Source organism: Ruditapes philippinarum, unplaced genomic scaffold, assembly GCF_026571515.1.
Source record: "Ruditapes philippinarum isolate M1 unplaced genomic scaffold, ASM2657151v2 ctg7528_1_1_1_1, whole genome shotgun sequence".
NCBI lineage: Eukaryota > Metazoa > Mollusca > Bivalvia > Venerida > Veneridae > Ruditapes > Ruditapes philippinarum.
Window position 1 is genome coordinate 27,695 of NW_026853508.1, and position 18,139 is coordinate 45,833.

The 18,139-nt window shown below is 32.1% G+C and overlaps 1 protein-coding gene across 1 annotated transcript; it reads left to right on the plus strand.

Moving 5' to 3' along the window:
* Positions 1-1,662: 1,662 nt before the first annotated feature.
* On the plus strand, positions 1,663-15,726 carry LOC132737086 (5-hydroxytryptamine receptor 7-like). Its single transcript, XM_060724323.1, has 2 exons — positions 1,663-2,065; positions 14,573-15,726. Exons 1-2 carry the CDS (start codon positions 1,746-1,748, stop codon positions 15,393-15,395), a joined length of 1,143 nt encoding a protein of 380 aa, XP_060580306.1. The 5' UTR covers positions 1,663-1,745; the 3' UTR covers positions 15,396-15,726.
* The last annotated feature ends 2,413 nt before the right edge of the window (positions 15,727-18,139 follow it).

The following is an 18,139-nucleotide window of genomic DNA, read 5'->3' on the forward strand; positions in this document are numbered from 1 at the left end:
GTGTGTGTGTGTGTGTGTGTGTGTGTTGGTGCGTGTGTGTGTGTGTGTTTTTTGTGTGTGTGTTATATAGATTATATAGTGAACTTAAAAGATCTTCTTGTGAAAAACCACTAGTCCAATTTCAACCAAACTTGGCAGGATTGTTCCTTGGGTGAAGGGCTTCCAAAGTTGTTCAAAGAATTTCATTCAATGCAGAAATCTGGTTGCCATGGCAACCAAAAGGAATTATAAGAATAAATTAAAAAAATCTTCTTTGTAAAGACCCAAAAGGCCTAGAGCTTAGATATTTTGCATAAGGCATTGTATGGTAGACCTCTAACAAGATTGTTCAAATTATAGCCCTGGGGTCAAAATTGGTCCCGCCCCGGGGGTCATTGATTTTCAATATGTACAAATAGTAAAAACTTAAAATACCTTCTTGTAAAAACCAAAAAGGCTTAGAGCTTAGATATTTTGCATAAGGCATCATCTGGTAGACCCTTACCAAGATTGTTCAAATTATAGCCCTTGGGTAAAAATCGGCCCCGCCCCGTGGTCATTGATTTTCGCTATATGTACATATAGTAAAAACTTAAAACACCTTCTTGTAAAGACCCAAAAGGCATAGAGCTTAGATATTTTGCATAAGGCATTGTCTGGTAGACCTCTACCCAGATTGTTCAAATTATAGCCCTGGGGTCAATATCGGCCCGGCCCCAGGGGTCATTGGTTTTCCTTATATGTATATAGTAAAAACTTAAAAAAAATTCTTCTAGCAATTGACAAATGCTAGAGGTTAGATATTTTGCATGAAACATTGTGTTGTAAAACTCTAGCAAGATTGTTCAAATTATAGCCCTGGGGTCAAATTTGCCTCCGCCCTTGGGGGTCATTGATTTCAATATATACATATAGTAAAAAATAAAAAAATCTTATCGTCTGAAGGTACAAGGCTTAGAGCTTTAATATTTGTTAAATAATATCATCTAAAGGTACTCTACCAAAGTTGTTCAAATTTTGCCTCTTGTGTCAAAATTAGCCCCGCCCCTGGGAGCCAGAGGTTTATCTTATATGTATATAGTTAAAACTTAAAAAATCATCTTCTCTAAATTTACAAAGGATAGAGTTAAGATATTTTGCATGAAACATTGTGTAGTGAACCTCTAGCAAGATTGTTCAAATTACAGCCCTGGGGTCAAAATTGGTTCCGCCCCGGGGGTCACTGATTTTCATTATGTACATATAGTGAAAAAAAAGTGTGTCTGAAGGTTCAAGGCATAGGGCTTTGATGTTTGATATATAATATCATCTATAGGTCCTCTACCAAAGTTGTTCAAATGTCCAATAGTGTACTTTAATATACAATATATTGCAATGTACCTTAAGTTTGATAAGTCCTGTTCAAAATGGTTGTAAATGTACTAATATTATATAGTAATTACATGCAGGTTAGATATAATTTCCTGTTAATACGACGATGAATTACTGTAACAAATTTCTTTGTTTATCAATAGAGAATATTATTGCTTAATTTAATAAACATTTAACATTTCCTTAAATTAACGATTCTTTTGATATAATTTGTTATCACAATAGCTGCACATTTCCGATCTTGTGTTCCTGTACTGCATCTTTTAATATGTTTTCCGTTGTATTATTACTATCATGGTCGATCTATAACATGCTATCGATAACATTTTAACAAAGTTCATTTTATTGTTAATTGTTTCACCACACAGCTCTTTGAAAATTTTACATAAAATAAAATGGCTGATAAAATAAACTCGGAAAGTTTTATTTCAGCTGTGGTTATTCTGTCTTGTCTAATGGTTACTGGATTTGTTGGTAATCTGCATGTTATTTTCGTATATGCGTTTCGGTTAAAGCCAACAAACCATGCAATTTTTATTATAGTTCTGAGCATTTACGATATCAGTGCATGTATTGTTCTTATTCCTTTCATTTTATACCAGATCATCAATCCATGGACATATGGCAGTGTTTTTATGTGTAGAATCTTCGCGTTCATGACGGGTTTAATTTTCACTGGATCAATTTTCACCCTACTATTAGTAGCTGTTTACAGGCAAGTAATTTTTATGATAGAACATCATTGCCGTCAATATAAACATTTATACAGCACTGTACATAACATATGCTAATGCTAGTGTTTGTTGAAAACGTACTATAATTTTACTTTGCAAAACAAATAAAATAACGAAGTAGTAACAATTTATTTATAGCGTTTGTTTATGGTCTTTAAGTGGTGTTCCAGATTGCAAATAAACATGAAAATTGTCTACATTGTGGATGGTCTAAAATGATGTAGACCTTGCATTAACTGTTGCTAAAATGTACTTATTATGTACTAATACTTTCTGTATTATAAGTTTATTCTTGACTGACACTCTGATATTTATCTTCCAATTAATTAATGTCATTTGCATGGAAAAACACTGTAAACAAGGTAATTTGAGAAAATGTGCTTAAATTCGGACTTAAACGTGAATTCTTAACTTCTGATCCCCTTTCAAAATTCCGTTTATTTAATTTCGCCTGTTGTTTTCTCGTTTAAGGCACGCGCATTTTTTTTTATCTGGGGACCATATGCCGCAGTAGTACATGGGTCTCTTTAACGCCACGCACCACGCATGCGCGACTAACATCTCGGATAAGAGTCACTTCCGACGGCCATATTTGGTAAGTGCGCGAAATGTGTGAGCGGCAGCCATCTTGGACTCTAATTTTTAACGAAAGACATCATATCTCATACAGAGCTGACTTAAAGCTTGTCCGCGTCAATTGGAGGTCAGTGACCCTGCTCAAGACGGGAAAAAATGCGGTTTTTACGCACGAGTGATTTTACTTAAGATCGATCATAAGCGTTTGATAGAACGTCCAAAAACATTTCGGTTGATACCCAAGTTGACTATGTTACAACCCTTTGTTAGGTAGACATCAGCAATGTTCTACACGAATGCTTTTTGTTCTCTTAATTACATCTTAAGTGTCTCAATTTTACTTTTATACTACATATTTCATGCCCTTTGATTTTACCGATTTTTATCCCTCAATGCCCAACTCGTAAATGAAATGAGCCACTGGTCTGTTTTTAGTTCACCATGAGCTATTTCATCAGCCCCCACGTAGGTGTCAACAAAAGTCCTAATAAGAGTCACCATTAGAGAAACCCTATTTATATAACGTATCAAATTAAAATGACAAAATAGGCTTACCAAGATGTTATTCTTTCCATATACGATAAATGATTGACCAATTCAGGTACAAACCTTTATTGCATGCTGATTGGTTGACAGTGATGCATTTTGATTGATTTAATAATACAGTATTTTGACACGAGGAAGAGGAGGGGAGGTGGTTGGAGGAGGATGAAGGAGGAGGTCGGTGGAGGAGGAGGAGGGAGGGAGTGAAGGGAGGAGGTGGGTGGAGGAGGAAGTGGTTTGAGGAAGAGGAGGAAGGGAGGAGAAAGAGGGAGTAGGAAAAGGGAGGAGGATGGGGAAGGGAGGGAGTGAATGAAGTGATGAGGTGGGTTGAAAAGGAGGGAGGAAGAGAAGGGTGGAGGAGGAGGAGGGAGGGAGAGAGAAAGAGAGAGAAGGGAACAGGTGGTGGGGGAGGAAGAGGAAGATGAGGAGGCAGAAGCAGAGGGAAGGAGGAAGAATGGGGAGGCGTGAGCCAAAAAAGCGTAAGAATCGATAATTGATTGTAAATATACCTTATATTATTTGAATAGAAAAAAATGCTTGTCTGTCCATATTGTATCTCGTTGAGTAGGTTTGACAATTTACACACATTAAAAATAAACACAATACCGGTTTAAGCCGCTTTTAGCCTGCCTTATCAGGATAAAATTCATTTAACAGCATCATGGTGGCATATCAAAAATAAATACGAAAGTGTACTTCTTTATAATTAAATCTGTTGATTTACTTGTATACATACCAGACAGAAATTTTGTGATCATATTCGATCTTGACTGGCACAATAGTTTTTTACTTAAATTCAAATCTCGGATCATTTATCAGGTATATTTTCTCTATCTTTTTTTTTTTCATGCAATGCTCTACACTAAGAAATACGTAATATTTAATCCTAAACTGTGTCTCTCAAGTATATTTTAATTCTATAATTTTCGCAATTTCCCATACTTTGCGTATTAAATAGTCATCGTAATTTATATTAATTTATTGTAACATAAATAACTAATATCTTGGGATTGTCATAGGATAACGCATAACTTTAAGTGTTTCTTTATGTTAAATCTAAAACTTAACTTTTTATATTAATTTTAAATAAAAATATTATTATTATTATGGTTATCTTGTTTCACAAGTGACATTTTATACATTATTTATAATAATAATAATAATAATAATAATAATAATAATAATAATAATAATCATAATAATAATAATAATAATAATAATATACCGTATAAGTACTTATTTCTGCGGGCTTAATATTCTGCGATTTTTGATAGAATAAGGGGTTTTAAATTTCGGCGTATTTCTGCGGTGTTATCATTCTCGCATTGATGTTTTTTTATTTCTGCGGTTTAATTTAGATATTTTTAAAAAATTAACCGAAACAGACAAATTTCAAGATGTGTTGATGTAACATGTACATTACTTCCGGTAAACATGCAGGCGACTTCTAACGTGTTTTATCATAATCACCATGTATCAGTATACAATTTCAATTTTATTTATTCACTCAGATCATACAAACATGACAACATGAGGTAATAATACAATTACATAATAAATGAGGCTTCAGAATCAGACAGTATCAAAATAACATTTTATATAAATTGTTAACATAAATATTGCGGGAGAGTCAGTATTAAAACATATACTTCAATAGGGTTCTCCACAGCATTAAATTTATACAATTTTTGGCTCATTTGAATCTTAATATAATTTCTTTAATAAATAAACAAAGTTTTTTGTAATCTGGAATGTTAACATCAGTGTTCATAAGAAGATCAATAGAATGTATATTATGTTTCTGTAAATAGTTATGTTTCAAAAAACGTTTCCTGCTGTTATCGAAACAAGGACACTCAAAAATATAATGAAATTCATCACCAATTGATCTATCACACAGTGTACAGACACGTCTGTTAAGTTCGATGTTGTTCAAACTTCCGGTTTCTACTGGCAATTTGTTATTTCTTGTTCTAAATTTTATCATGTATTGTAAAAATTTTGATGGAGTTTTTTACAAGATATGTTTCAAAACAAAAATTATGTTTGAATAATCTATAATTTATACATTTACTAGAATTCTCAATATCAGAATACCACTCATTTAAAAATAAATCTGATAATTTTTGTTTGACTGACATCGTTAACCATTTATGGTTATGAAATTCATGGTTATGCCAAATGTTATACAGACCACATTCATACAAAATATTCTGAACAAATTTTATCCACTGAAATCTTAATCTAGATACAGTCTGGGAGTTATTAAAATTATTTAACAAAATACGATATATCAAACACGGTAACTTGTTCTGTTGTGGTATGACTAAGTCAGACCAATATGATATAATTCTACATGTAATTTCAATAGATAGTGGTTTAACACCAGTTTCATCGTAAACCATACAATTTGGTGTACTTGACTTTAAACCTAGAATATATTTAAAAAAATTTAAGCTGTACTCTTTCAATACAATCAATATTACCAAAACCCCATATCTCACATCCGTACAGTAGGACAGGTTTTACAATTTTGTTAAATAAATCTATTTGCATGTCAATTGGCAATTCTAACATTTTACATTTTTTTATAAGACTATACATAGCTTTGGACCCCTGTTTCACGATAGATAATTTTGCTTTGAAAAAGGAACCACTTCTACTGAAAAGAATACCAAGATACTTATACTCGTCTACAACTTCTAAAAGTTCATTTCCGTAAGTAAAATTATATGACATGCGTCGCCCACTTGTAAAAACCAAAATTTTAGTTTTTGTTGTATTGAGCGTAAGTTTCCAGGTATCACAATAGTTTCTATAAATATTAAAACCAAGATGTAAGTCTTCTTTTGTTTCAGCAAAAATTACAGTGTCATTTGCGTACAACAAACAGAACAGCTTTGCATAGTTAAAAGCACTATCCTCTTAATCGTGACTGTTACACGTTACACCGGAAACATTATTGTTACTAAAATATTCATATAAATCATTTAAATACAATGAAAACATAATCGGTGAAAGATTTTCACCTTGACGTGCTCCAATATTACATATGAAATAATCAGACATATTACAAATTAACACGTACACATGAATTTGCATTTTCATATATGTCTTTAATTGTGTTTATAAATTTTCCCTTGATATAATATGACAATAATTTTGACCATAAACCTGGTCGAAGGCACATTTCAAATCGATGAAAGCACAAAACAATTTCTTTTTACTATTTCTGAGCAAATTGATAAGAGTATTTAATATAAACATTTTATCAATAGTTGAATAACCTTTTCTAAAACCAGCCTGATATTCATTTATAATATCATGATTAGATGTACAATTTTGTAGTCGACTTTTTAAAACAGCAGTATACAATTTCCCTAAACAGCTAAGAAGTGTAATTGGTCTATAATTCGATGGATCAGTCGCATCCCCTTTATTTTTGTAAATAGGATTTATAACACCAATTGTCCAACATTTTGTAACACAACTTTTGCTAAAAATGATATTAAAAAGTTTAACAAATATGTTTTTGAAGATATGGAACGACTCTTTTATATGTTCATTTACTATACGATCAACACCGCAAGCATTATCATTCTTAAGTGATTTAATAACGTTTTCTATTTCATCTGTAGTAAAATCCTTATTCAGTTCTTCACATATGTCATTCGGATAAATATCATTTGGATTTTCATTTTCATATACATTACTATCAAAATTTATATCTTTAAAATATTCGTATACTTCGTTAAGGTCCGCGCTACAATTGGAAACTTTCTTACCATTCAATATTTTCCAGTATTCTTTGGGATAAGATTTACCCAATTTCCTTATTGTTTCAATGTTATGTATCTAATATTCTTTATAACTTTGGTGTAATGCATTTTTGTACTCATGACTTTTAAATTTCAAATTTGTTTTGTTTTCATTTGTTTTTCTCAGTTTATACAAATATTTAGCTCTGTGAAAATCACGTCTGGTAGTTTTACATTTATTATTAAACCAATGTTTAGAAGCAGAATTGTTACTTTCTTTATTATGTTTTGTTTTAAATGTACCAAAAGATTTACAGGCACTTTCATGAAAAATATCACCTATTTTTGACACTGCATCATTTAAGTCATCTGGAGAAAAAGAATCATTATTCTCAATATTGTTTAAAGCGTTCATTATATCATTTACTCTAGTCGTATCGATGTTCTTAACAAAATCTTTTGCCTTTCCGGCGTTCCATAATCTAACATTCTCATTTGATACGGTTTTATTTTGTATATGATCCTCAGAATTAAAAAACTTAAAAGAAAGCGATATAGGATTATGAACGTCTGATAATAATGGACAGTATTCAAGAACATTCATGTCAACAATAGTTCTAAATACACTTGACGAACACACAAAATAATCTACGGTGCTCACATTTTTACAGGTCACTGACCCCAGAAAATCTCCCTTAGTTCTACCATTTAAAATATACATATTATTATACTGTAAAAAATCAATAAACTTGTACCCAAAATTGTTAACATGTACATCTTGATTATTTCGTCTGAGACAAACATTTGTATCATGAAAACAGTCCATATCTGACTGAATATCATAAAAAATATCATCCAGTCCATTTTCATGAAAAATATCGAAATCTAAATCTGTGTAGTCATGCAATAATTTAGTTCTACTATTCCAATCACCAAACATACAAACGTGTGTATATCTATTTGAAAAATAATTAATATCGTCTTGTATTTCAGAAAAAAGGATCATCGATTGAATACTCTGAATTTTCGGGTGGCACATATACTACACCATACAAAATATCCCCTATTTTAGTGATTTTATTTGACAAGCAGAACCAGAGTACATGTTTACTTTTACCCTCGAGTACATGAACAAATGGTTTTAAATTATATTTTACAGCTAAGCCAATGCCGCCTGACTTCCTTTTTGATATTTCTTTTCTATGTTTAATGTAAACATTATAATTTTCAAAACATACTGTATCTAAACTATCTGTTTTTGTTTCTTGGAAACCAATTATGTCAAAGTTATTCAAAGTATCGTAAAATTCTGGGTATATCTGTTTTGATGATAAACCACATACATTTAAAGATAAAATACTTATTTTTCTGAACATTTCATTATTTCTGTCATTTTCAAATTCTAAATTAGTGTCACCACTCTGTTGATTCACGTGATTATAACTGTAACTATTTTCTGTAGAGATATTACATGTAAAAGTCTCTCCCTGACTGTCCTATCGTGCGTGTTTCGACTGCATGGCTGACTGAGCGACAGTATTGTTATATGAAGATTGATCTTCTAACTGTGTATGCACGGAGTTTCCGTGACTCCGTGACCCCTCTGATTGAAAACGTGCTGATACAGAATTGTCACGTGATCTCTTGTTTAACGCTTCTTCCAATGGGGAATTTGCTTTATGCTTATTTCTCACAGGTGACTGTTCACGGGAATCGCAATTCATTAACGAAGCGAATCTATTTGGGGTTGCAAAGTTGATATTTCCCCATGGGTTGTTGTTACTAGCTGTGCGAAAACTAGGAGAACGTTGTCGTGGTCTGCTTGTTCTCTCGGGGACATGTTGGCTATTACCGTTAAAATTGGAGCGAGAAGGACATAGTGTATCTGTAACTGGGTCATAAAGTCTATTGTTGACATACAACTTATCTCTCACAATAAAACACTTGTTATTTTTGTTTTGTTTGTAACGACGTAATACTGGAAATAGCTCCCTTCTGCGTGTCTCGATTTCTGGGGGGTATTGTTCGTTAATATATGTACCTTTCTTTTTTCATGTTCAATTTGACTCCGGCTGATTTAATAGTATCTCTGTCATTTGTGTTTACAAATTTTGCAACGATTGGGCGGGGTTTGTTTAAATTTCTGTTGGCGCCCCCTATTCTGTTTACATATTTGAACTGAACATTGTCAATGTTTATATTTTTGTCTGGGTTAACTGTATCATCATTAATGATGTGTTCAGTCAAGAAATTTCGCAGGCTTTCCTCACAACTTTCATCGTTTGTTTCTTTTATACCTATAAAAAGGAGGTTATCACGCATACCGTTACATCTTAAATTTGAAACTTGTTCATTTAGTTGTGTACTTATTGTGTTCAATTGCTGCACTTCAGTTTTTAAATCTTTGTTTTCTCTTTGTAGGGCACTTATAGAGGAGCTACATGTATACTTGTGTTCATTGAAATTATCTGACAGGTCACTTATGGTCTGACAAAAAGTTTCCATGTCGTTCATTTGTGTTTTCATTTCATGATTTTCACTTTTTAAGCTGGATACTTCGTTTCGAAGGTGCGATATATCATTTTGGATTGTATTTAATTTAGATACACTCTTCTCTATGGATTGTAAACGTGAGTCCATTTTGTTGACAAGTTCTATTAGTTTGGTTTGCATGTCAGTGTTAGTTGCAGTTGACGGGGGTGAAGCTGGTTGTAGATGCTGATAAGTCTGCGATCCTGGATACGGGGGTGCGGGAAAGGGTGGAATTAAGAACGGATACCTGTATTGTCCATTTGGAAATTGCTCGGATGGTTGGCTGTTCAAAGGCTGATAGCATGGCGGTAAATATAAATCTTGATTTAACACTTGCTCATTTGAACTTCTGTTATCTTTGTTACCTTTTCCGAGTACCCCACCCGTCGTTTCACAGGTCTCCTTGTTTGGTGTTTGATTGCTAGAGTTTGTTGCTTTACCTCTTTTATTGCTACCTGTACTTGACATTGTTAATGATTACACAATCTGTTTACTAATATCACTTTATAAATAACACTTTATAATCCTTTATTTTTGATATTTTGAAAAAAATTCTGTACACAAATTCAAAAGACCGCCATATTTCCGAGCCTCGTTTTCAGTTCCTCAGTATATAAACATTAATAAACAAAGATTAACAACGTGCAATTACAACAATTCATTGTTATACTGCATGTGTATAAATATGAAGTGTGAAAAATAAACAAGGAAAGATATTGTACAAATACAAAAGGGTTTGTTTATTGCACGCGTCAAACTATAATAGTTTTATTTTACAAAAAAAAATCAAGCTTAGGGTGAGCGAAAAACATACACACATGATTTCTTTTTATCTGAATTTAAGCAAAGAATTATTGATTGTTTTAGGCAAAAATGGCATTCAGACATAGAAAACAATATTGTACTAAACACTTTGTATAGTTATATCAAAAAAGACTTTTGTATTGAACCTTATTTAAGAAATATTTATTGTAAAGGTATACGTATGAATATTTGTAGAATTAGAATATCTGCTCATAACTTAAGGATTGAAACCGGTAGATACGGACGTAATAGAACACAAAGAAATGAAAGATTATGCCAATTATGTAACTTACCAGAAATTGAAGATGAATATCATTTTATTTTAGTTTGTCCATGTTATCAAGATATTCGAAGAAGATTTATCAAGCGTTATTACTATATTAGACCTTCTATGTATAAATTAGAAGATTTACTACAATCAGATAATAAAGTTATACTTGTTAATTTAGGAAAATATATAGATGTAGCTAATAAAAAGCGACAAGAATTGTTACTATCCGTTGTTAATCCATAACACATTTTGAAATGTTAATTGGTTCAACTTATTACCCTTATTATCGTTTAAAAAGATAGATGTAATATTATACTTTTGACGCTGTTATTGTCACGTCTTTTCTGTTGTTGGTGTTTTTCTTCTTACTGGAACTTTTTATTTCTATGAATGATAATGAAATTGTGATGCTTTTTGTTCCTTTATTTGCAGCTGTCTGTTCTCCGTTAGAATGTCATCAGTTAAAACTTTTTATATTCTTCTTATTATTTTTTTCTTTGCCTTTGTCATGTGACCACATAATTATTATATTTGTAATTATTGTATGTAACGAGATACTGTAAATGTATAAGTTACCGAAATAAACTATTTCTATATATTTCATGATATTTATTTAAACAAAAAGAACAAGTAAAGTAACATTTTTTTCTAATATTATATTCAGGACGGACATACAAGAAAACTTCCCATCTACAAAACCGATAACGTACGGTACATGGTAATGTAATAATACAATACCGGTAGTTGACATATTCCGACATAGACATAGTGAATGGCTTAATTTTCAGCGGTTTTTTTAATCTGTGGTGTCCTTAAGAACCGCAAAAATAGCAGAAAAAAAGTTCCCGCAGAAAAAAGTACTTATACGGTAGCTGGTTTTAAACATTCAAATCAAGCTCTTTTTCATCATTCTTTATTTAAAGCTATGTTTAAGTTCATTTTATATTATCGGTTGATCAGGATTTTTAACGCATGCAAAGCGAGTTGTTATTAAAATTCCCCATATAACGTATTTATTAATTTAAAATTGTTCAATTACTGAATAATTATAATTATTGATAACGTTTTTCAAATTTGTATATAAAAATAGTAAACATTACCTTTTATTGTCGCTAGTCATAAAGATACGCCTCAGTACAGTTTAAATATTAATTATACAGTTTTAGTTTAAGAAGAAAACGAACTTTAATAATTAACCAAAATGAATACATAAAAAAGAAAGTGTGTAAAATTATGTATTTTTACTGCTGGAAAACTAATGTTTTATATTCATTATGTTAGGAAATCCTCATCTTGTACTTACATATGTGCTTGAGTGAATAAAGATATCTGTCTGTCATAAACGAATTAATTTCCAGATTTGTTAAGGAGCATCAACAGTCATGCGACAACTAAAATAGAATATCCGTGCATGATCAATTTGTATTGGTCATAAAAATAATTAGCTACTCGCAAATCGATATGAAATTCATTCATTCTCTGAATGCTTCATTTTTATGATTAAGAAACAAATTTATTTCATATCTCCTATGGTTTAGTAATTACGGTAATGTCTGTGAATAATTTCTGAAAATAATGAGGCTTTTGTTTTCATACAAATATGGTTCATTTAACAGAAATCGTTTATCGGAGTCGTGTGCCAATGACCACTAAGCCATTATTTATTTCTTAATATTAACAAACACGTAAAATAAATCCATAAAATTTGTTTCAAATGATCGTTTCAATATTATTCGACAGACCGATTTATTAAACGTGTTAAATCTTTACCACGCTGTATTAATCTATTAAAGATGGATCGACTTATAATCGATTACACATCTATACAAAGTAAATTATCTAAAATGCATTTCTGTTCATATTAGTTATTATTCTAAGTAAAATCAGGAACGGATATACTAGTACCATAAACATTTAACAAGTCGTAAAGGGACATAAGTGTACACAACAATATCCGTTATTCATAACGTTACTTCCCTTTAATAAAAAGTAAGAGTTTAAAATTTGTCGCCGTTTTTATGCTCCCGCCATAAAATGTCAGGGGCATATAGTGTTATTCTGTTCCGTCATTCCGTCCTTCCTCCGACATCATCAGTTTCCGTTCATTATCTTAGTAACGGTTAAACACATTCAACTCAAATTTGGAATATGGATATGTCATGAGAAAATACAGGTCAAGTTCCAATTTGGTCAGAGTTATGCCCCTTTTACTTTGAAAATAAAATGAAATTTTCAGTTTCCGTTCATTATCTCCCCAACGGTGTTACAAATTCAACTCAAACTTGACAAATGGATGTGTCAAAGGAATACGCAGGTCAAGTTAGAATTTGGTCATGGTTCAATGATTTATGGTAGAGTTATGTCCATTTCACTTTGAAAAAATAAATGAAATTTTAAGTTTCCGTTCATTATCTCCTCTAGGGTTTTACACATTCAACTCAAATTTGACATATGGATACATCCTAGGAATAAGCAGTTCAAGATTGAATTTGGTCGTGGTTAAATGATTTTGAACAAAGTTATCTTTCTTGAATGTTGAAAAAATTTTGAATTTCAATTTCAGCACTCATACTTTTGTGGAAATGTATGTAGCCATTATTTTGACTACAACATTGCAATATGCAATTTACAAAAGGTTAACACTGAATAGTTTCAGTGCCTTGAACTTTGTATAAAAATGGTTTGTATTAACATTGAATAGTTTTAAGGGCTTTGAACCTAAAATGAAAAAAATAATATGTGCAAACAAATTTGGAACTAAATATTATACATGTAACATCTGAAATTTTGGCTGCATGCGAGTGGGGCATCCGTGGCGTGACGACACATTTCTATTTTTTTTCCAGAAATTTTGAATATCTTTATAAACGTGCACAGTGATGAAAATTTAATTAAACAAAACTGACAAATAGACTTTTAACATTTTTGTGTCTTAAATAACAAAATGACCAATCAGGTTTCAATACAAAATAAGGTAACATAGCAACATGGATTTTATAATGTTACTTAAGAACAATCATCACATGGATATTTCATCAGTCATAAGGTTTAACAAGTAATTACGTAACGACAGCTTAATTGACTTTTATTATCACCTATATATAATGAAAACTTTTAGCACAGTTGATTGGACAAAGAGGAAAAGCCATATTTAATCTTCCGGTTACATAATTATAAATTTGACATCTGTTATTAAAACATATAATACTTTCTAACTTAACATATTTGAAATTTCACACATGAAAATTTAACCTTTTAGAAAATGATTATATTTATAAATATTTGTGTTTAAAGGAAAATCATCATGCATATTTATTCATTTTTTTTTCTTAAAGAATTTTATCATTTTTCTGCTGCACAACAGATGTAAGAGAACAAAAATCGTTTGTGTAGAATATTGTCGATATCTTCCTTACAAACGGTGGTAACATAGTTAAGTTGGGTATCAACCGAAATGTCTTTGGACGTTCTATCAAACGCTTATGATCGATCGTATGTAAAATCACTCGTGCGTAAAAACCGCAATTTTCCCGTCTTGAGCAGGGTCACTGACCTCCAATGGACACGGACAAGCTCTAAGTCAGCTCTGTAGGATATATGATGTCATTCGTTAAAATCAGAGTCCAAGATGGCTGCCGCTCACACATTTTCGCGCCCCGTATGAAAAATAGCCGTCGGAAGTGACTCTTATCCGAGATAATGGTGCATGCGCGGTGCGTAACGCTAAAGAGACCCATGTGCTACTTGCCGCTTTTCATGGAATGGCACTAACGTGTCACTGATAACCGTCATATGAACACATCGTTCATGATGTTTCAAAATTTTAATGTTGAATCTGCTTTTGCCAGTGCTAGAAGGTGTGGACGGTAACTTGCACATTCCATTACAGTCCATGAACAGGCTCAATCAAACCGAGCCTGCAACCTTTTCAATTTCACCGTGGTCGGCTTTCTTTTCTCCTTTTTATTACTAATACATAGTCTTTATTTCTGTTTTCATTTCAGGTATAGAAAGGTATGCCGGCCACATGGATGGCAGATAAAAAATAGAGTTGCTAAACTGTTTTGCTTTATTGCTGCGATATCTGCCTGTGTTTGTTCGTGTCCATTACTTGCATTTAAGGAGGTAAGGACACAATCCTTGGAAAATAAAACATTTACAGTGTGCGTTAGAGTTGAAGGGACCATACAATATGCCCTATATCAGCTTATATTTATTGCACTAATGACGTTTGTGTCTTTATGCGCTTTGGTATCTCTGTATGCATGCATTTTAAAAGCAGCATCAGGATTACACGCCAAAGAAAGCTTTGGTGATGTTCACAAAAGTGGTGTAACAGGTTTGAAGCATATAAAACTAAATGTTTTAAATAGACATAAAGAACTATCGACTTCATGTACAAAGACAATTGATTCGCCAGAAGTCGGATATAATCAAGATAACATTGAGGGCAAGACAAGAGATAACAGCGAGACTTTAGCCACCTGCTCAGTCAACCAAATCAAAACAGAGACAACGAATGACAATCACCAGAAAAGGAACAGAATAAGAAAAATAACACTAGCTTTTATATTAGTGACTGTGTTCTTTTGTATTAGCTATATTCCATTTCTATCTGCGGGCATCTTTCTAATACAGATAGAAATGTCCTCCTCAGACCTCAGTAAAGATTCTTATATTGCATTACACATTGTACAGACCTGTGTATTTATCAACAGCATGGTAAACTGTTTTATATACAGCTGCTTTGACATACAATTCAAACAGGAAATAGGGATGCTATATAAAACGTTATGTCGCACACGAAAAGACCGACGATCCAATTAAAACATATAAACCTAGAAAACCCTCTAGTCGGACTTTATCCTGACCAATGCAAATGATTAAGATTTAATCAATATAGCTGCACGTATGGATTTTTTTAGTATGTTTTCGACTTTCACTATGCAATTAATTTTCAGTCTTCTTACAAACTTTTCAAAGTTGATATAATAATATTTAATAATTTAAGAAATAGTTACTTTAGAAAATAACAGGAAAGAAATGGAATGCTTATTGTTTCCGCTTTGTCAGTCCGTCCCTTAATTCCCTTAAGTTTACCCGAAATACTTCTAGACAACCACAGATTTGAACCTGTCTGCGATTTTGAAAAGTAAAAGCGAATAGAATATAACACGGATATACAAGATCGTGCAGCGGGAAATAAAATTATTTATTTCCATTTTTTTATCAGTAGTCCAAAATACAAATAGAACTTACGTGGTGTATGCTTTGTTCAAAGGATATATAATTATATATAGATGAAATGTTTTGAGCAAACTTGTACATGGGCTGTGGCTGTTTACTGACTAAGTAAAATGTTCGACAGTAATGGTCAGTGGTAGTATATTTTCGTAGCATCACAACCTCATGATTGTAGTTGCTGATAAAACGGAATTTTCCTTCCATTGACCTCTAATATCGAAAATTAAACTAAATCGGCAAACAGGAAGTGGCTGAGCGACAGACCTGAAATTGAATCCCGCGGTATTGGATCACGTGTTGATACTGTATACAAAATATCAAAAGGCTGTGATAAGTAGGCTGAGAAAACTGTTACGAAAATTTCCTACCATTAATGTTAAAAATTTAACTAAGTCGGCAAACAGGAAGTGGATGAGCGACAGACCTGAAATTGAATCCCACAGAATGGGACCATATGTTGATGCTGTAGACCGAAAATCTAAAGGCTGTTATAAGTAGATGCTGAGAAACTGTTACGAAAATTTCCTACCATTAAACATAATGTCGAAAATTTAACTAAGTCGGCAAACATTCACCATACTATAACCCTTCACCTGTGCAACCTGGCCAAAAATCAACAGATTCAATATTCAAGTAATAATTTACATGTTGTATGCGATTAATAACTGATTTTACGGTATTTACAAATGTATCACCTTATTTCTACTGCGTGACTATATTGCATATTCTGATCTGATTCTTTTATATAATTTACGTGGATCGTACGTGTCGTTTGCAATGCGTAAACTATTTTCTTTGTTACCTGCGCAATATCTTACGATATTTTACTCTTAAATACATTTTCAAAATTTTCATGAAAATTAACACGAATCTGGAGCCATGCTGCTTTAAAAGAAATAATCAAAGATGTTAAATCTGCAAATTTGTCAATATAAAGTATATAAACTGTTACTATAGCCAAGTTTTGGAAAACGTGTTGCACTTTACAAAAAAATGTAAATTTGATCAATCTTTTTAAAATATTTGGCAATTATATTTTAACAAAGTTCATCGTTCTTATGTCGCGGAAAAGTTAGAAAAATGGCGCTAAACCAGTATATTGTCACAGCTTTTACACAATTTTGGTTGATGCAATTCATTCTACTACTGTATTCAATCCCTATTGCTTATTTTAGTGTAACAACAAAAGAATTAAAGTATTTTCTCATCCCATGTAAATAAATGTATAAATTCTGTAGTTATACTTTGTAAATATGTTATGTATGTTGTATTTTTATTCATTTTCTTTTTAATTTCATAGATTATTAAGTATATGAAGGTCGCGTACCTTTAGACATGTTTAGGGCACGTTTTTCACCGGTTTTGATGTATCTCTTCTGAAAACTTAATCATTGGTCATATAACAGTAAGTTTGTGTTTTTACATAGTAAAGCATGCTTTATCTCAGTTAATACGAGTCGCTTTTCTTACCCATTATATTACAGATATCGCTATGGTAGTTATATATGATAACCACACTTTTTAACTTGTTACTTTTTAAAATCTTTTTTTTATTTTGCGATCCATTTTTATTTGTTTGGGTCGTCATACCAGTCAAATAATGGTAGCGAAATTTCAGAACCAGATGTTCTTATTTGCAAATGCCGAAAGTAGTCCAAACTCCTCGAAGAGGTTACTTCCCTTCATAAGTACATTAACGCCGAAACATTAAGGGGAAATCACTGCGTAAAGATTGTCAAATGACAGGCGCATTAATTTTCGTAACGAAAAAATAGTTCCCGATTGGTCGAAGATTTCAAATATTGTGTTATTTTTGTAGATATACATTCAGCTCCATGATTATTCACTTCAGTGTTAAACAACATGTTTACCGTGAACAAAATATATCGAAATTAATAAGGGTTACAAACTCTAATTTAGAATAATATGGTATTCTTCAGGCTGTTATATTATAACTCCCCGTGGTTTGGAAGCGAGAGGTCTGGAGTTCAAATCCCAGTTTAGGCAACTTTTTTTAATTGTTTAAGCAAAATAAACATTGAATTGAATTTAGTCTTATAGCCAATTTACTATAGTTATAACACTCGAAACAGCATTAGTGACACTTTACAAAGAAATTGGTTTATAATCATACAACCTTCACCTTTCTGACATTCTGAGACCCAAACAAATTCAGCACCTTCTGTGCTTTGATTCTACAGGTTGCCATATTTTCCAATCCATGTATGTTAACTGTCGTTAATGTTTATATAATATTTCTGTCGCCACTCGTCATATTTATTGTTGTATGTATGTGTTACCCAAATAGGTAATAGTTTAAAGGCATG

Coding starts and splice junctions, on each gene's coding strand:
- LOC132737086 (XM_060724323.1), top strand. CDS start 1,746: ATGGCTGATAAAATAAACTCGGAAAGTTTTATTTCAGCTGTGGTTATT. Junction 2,066..14,572: donor CTATTAGTAGCTGTTTACAG/GCAAGTAATTTT, acceptor TTTTCATTTCAG/GTATAGAAAGGTATGCCGGC.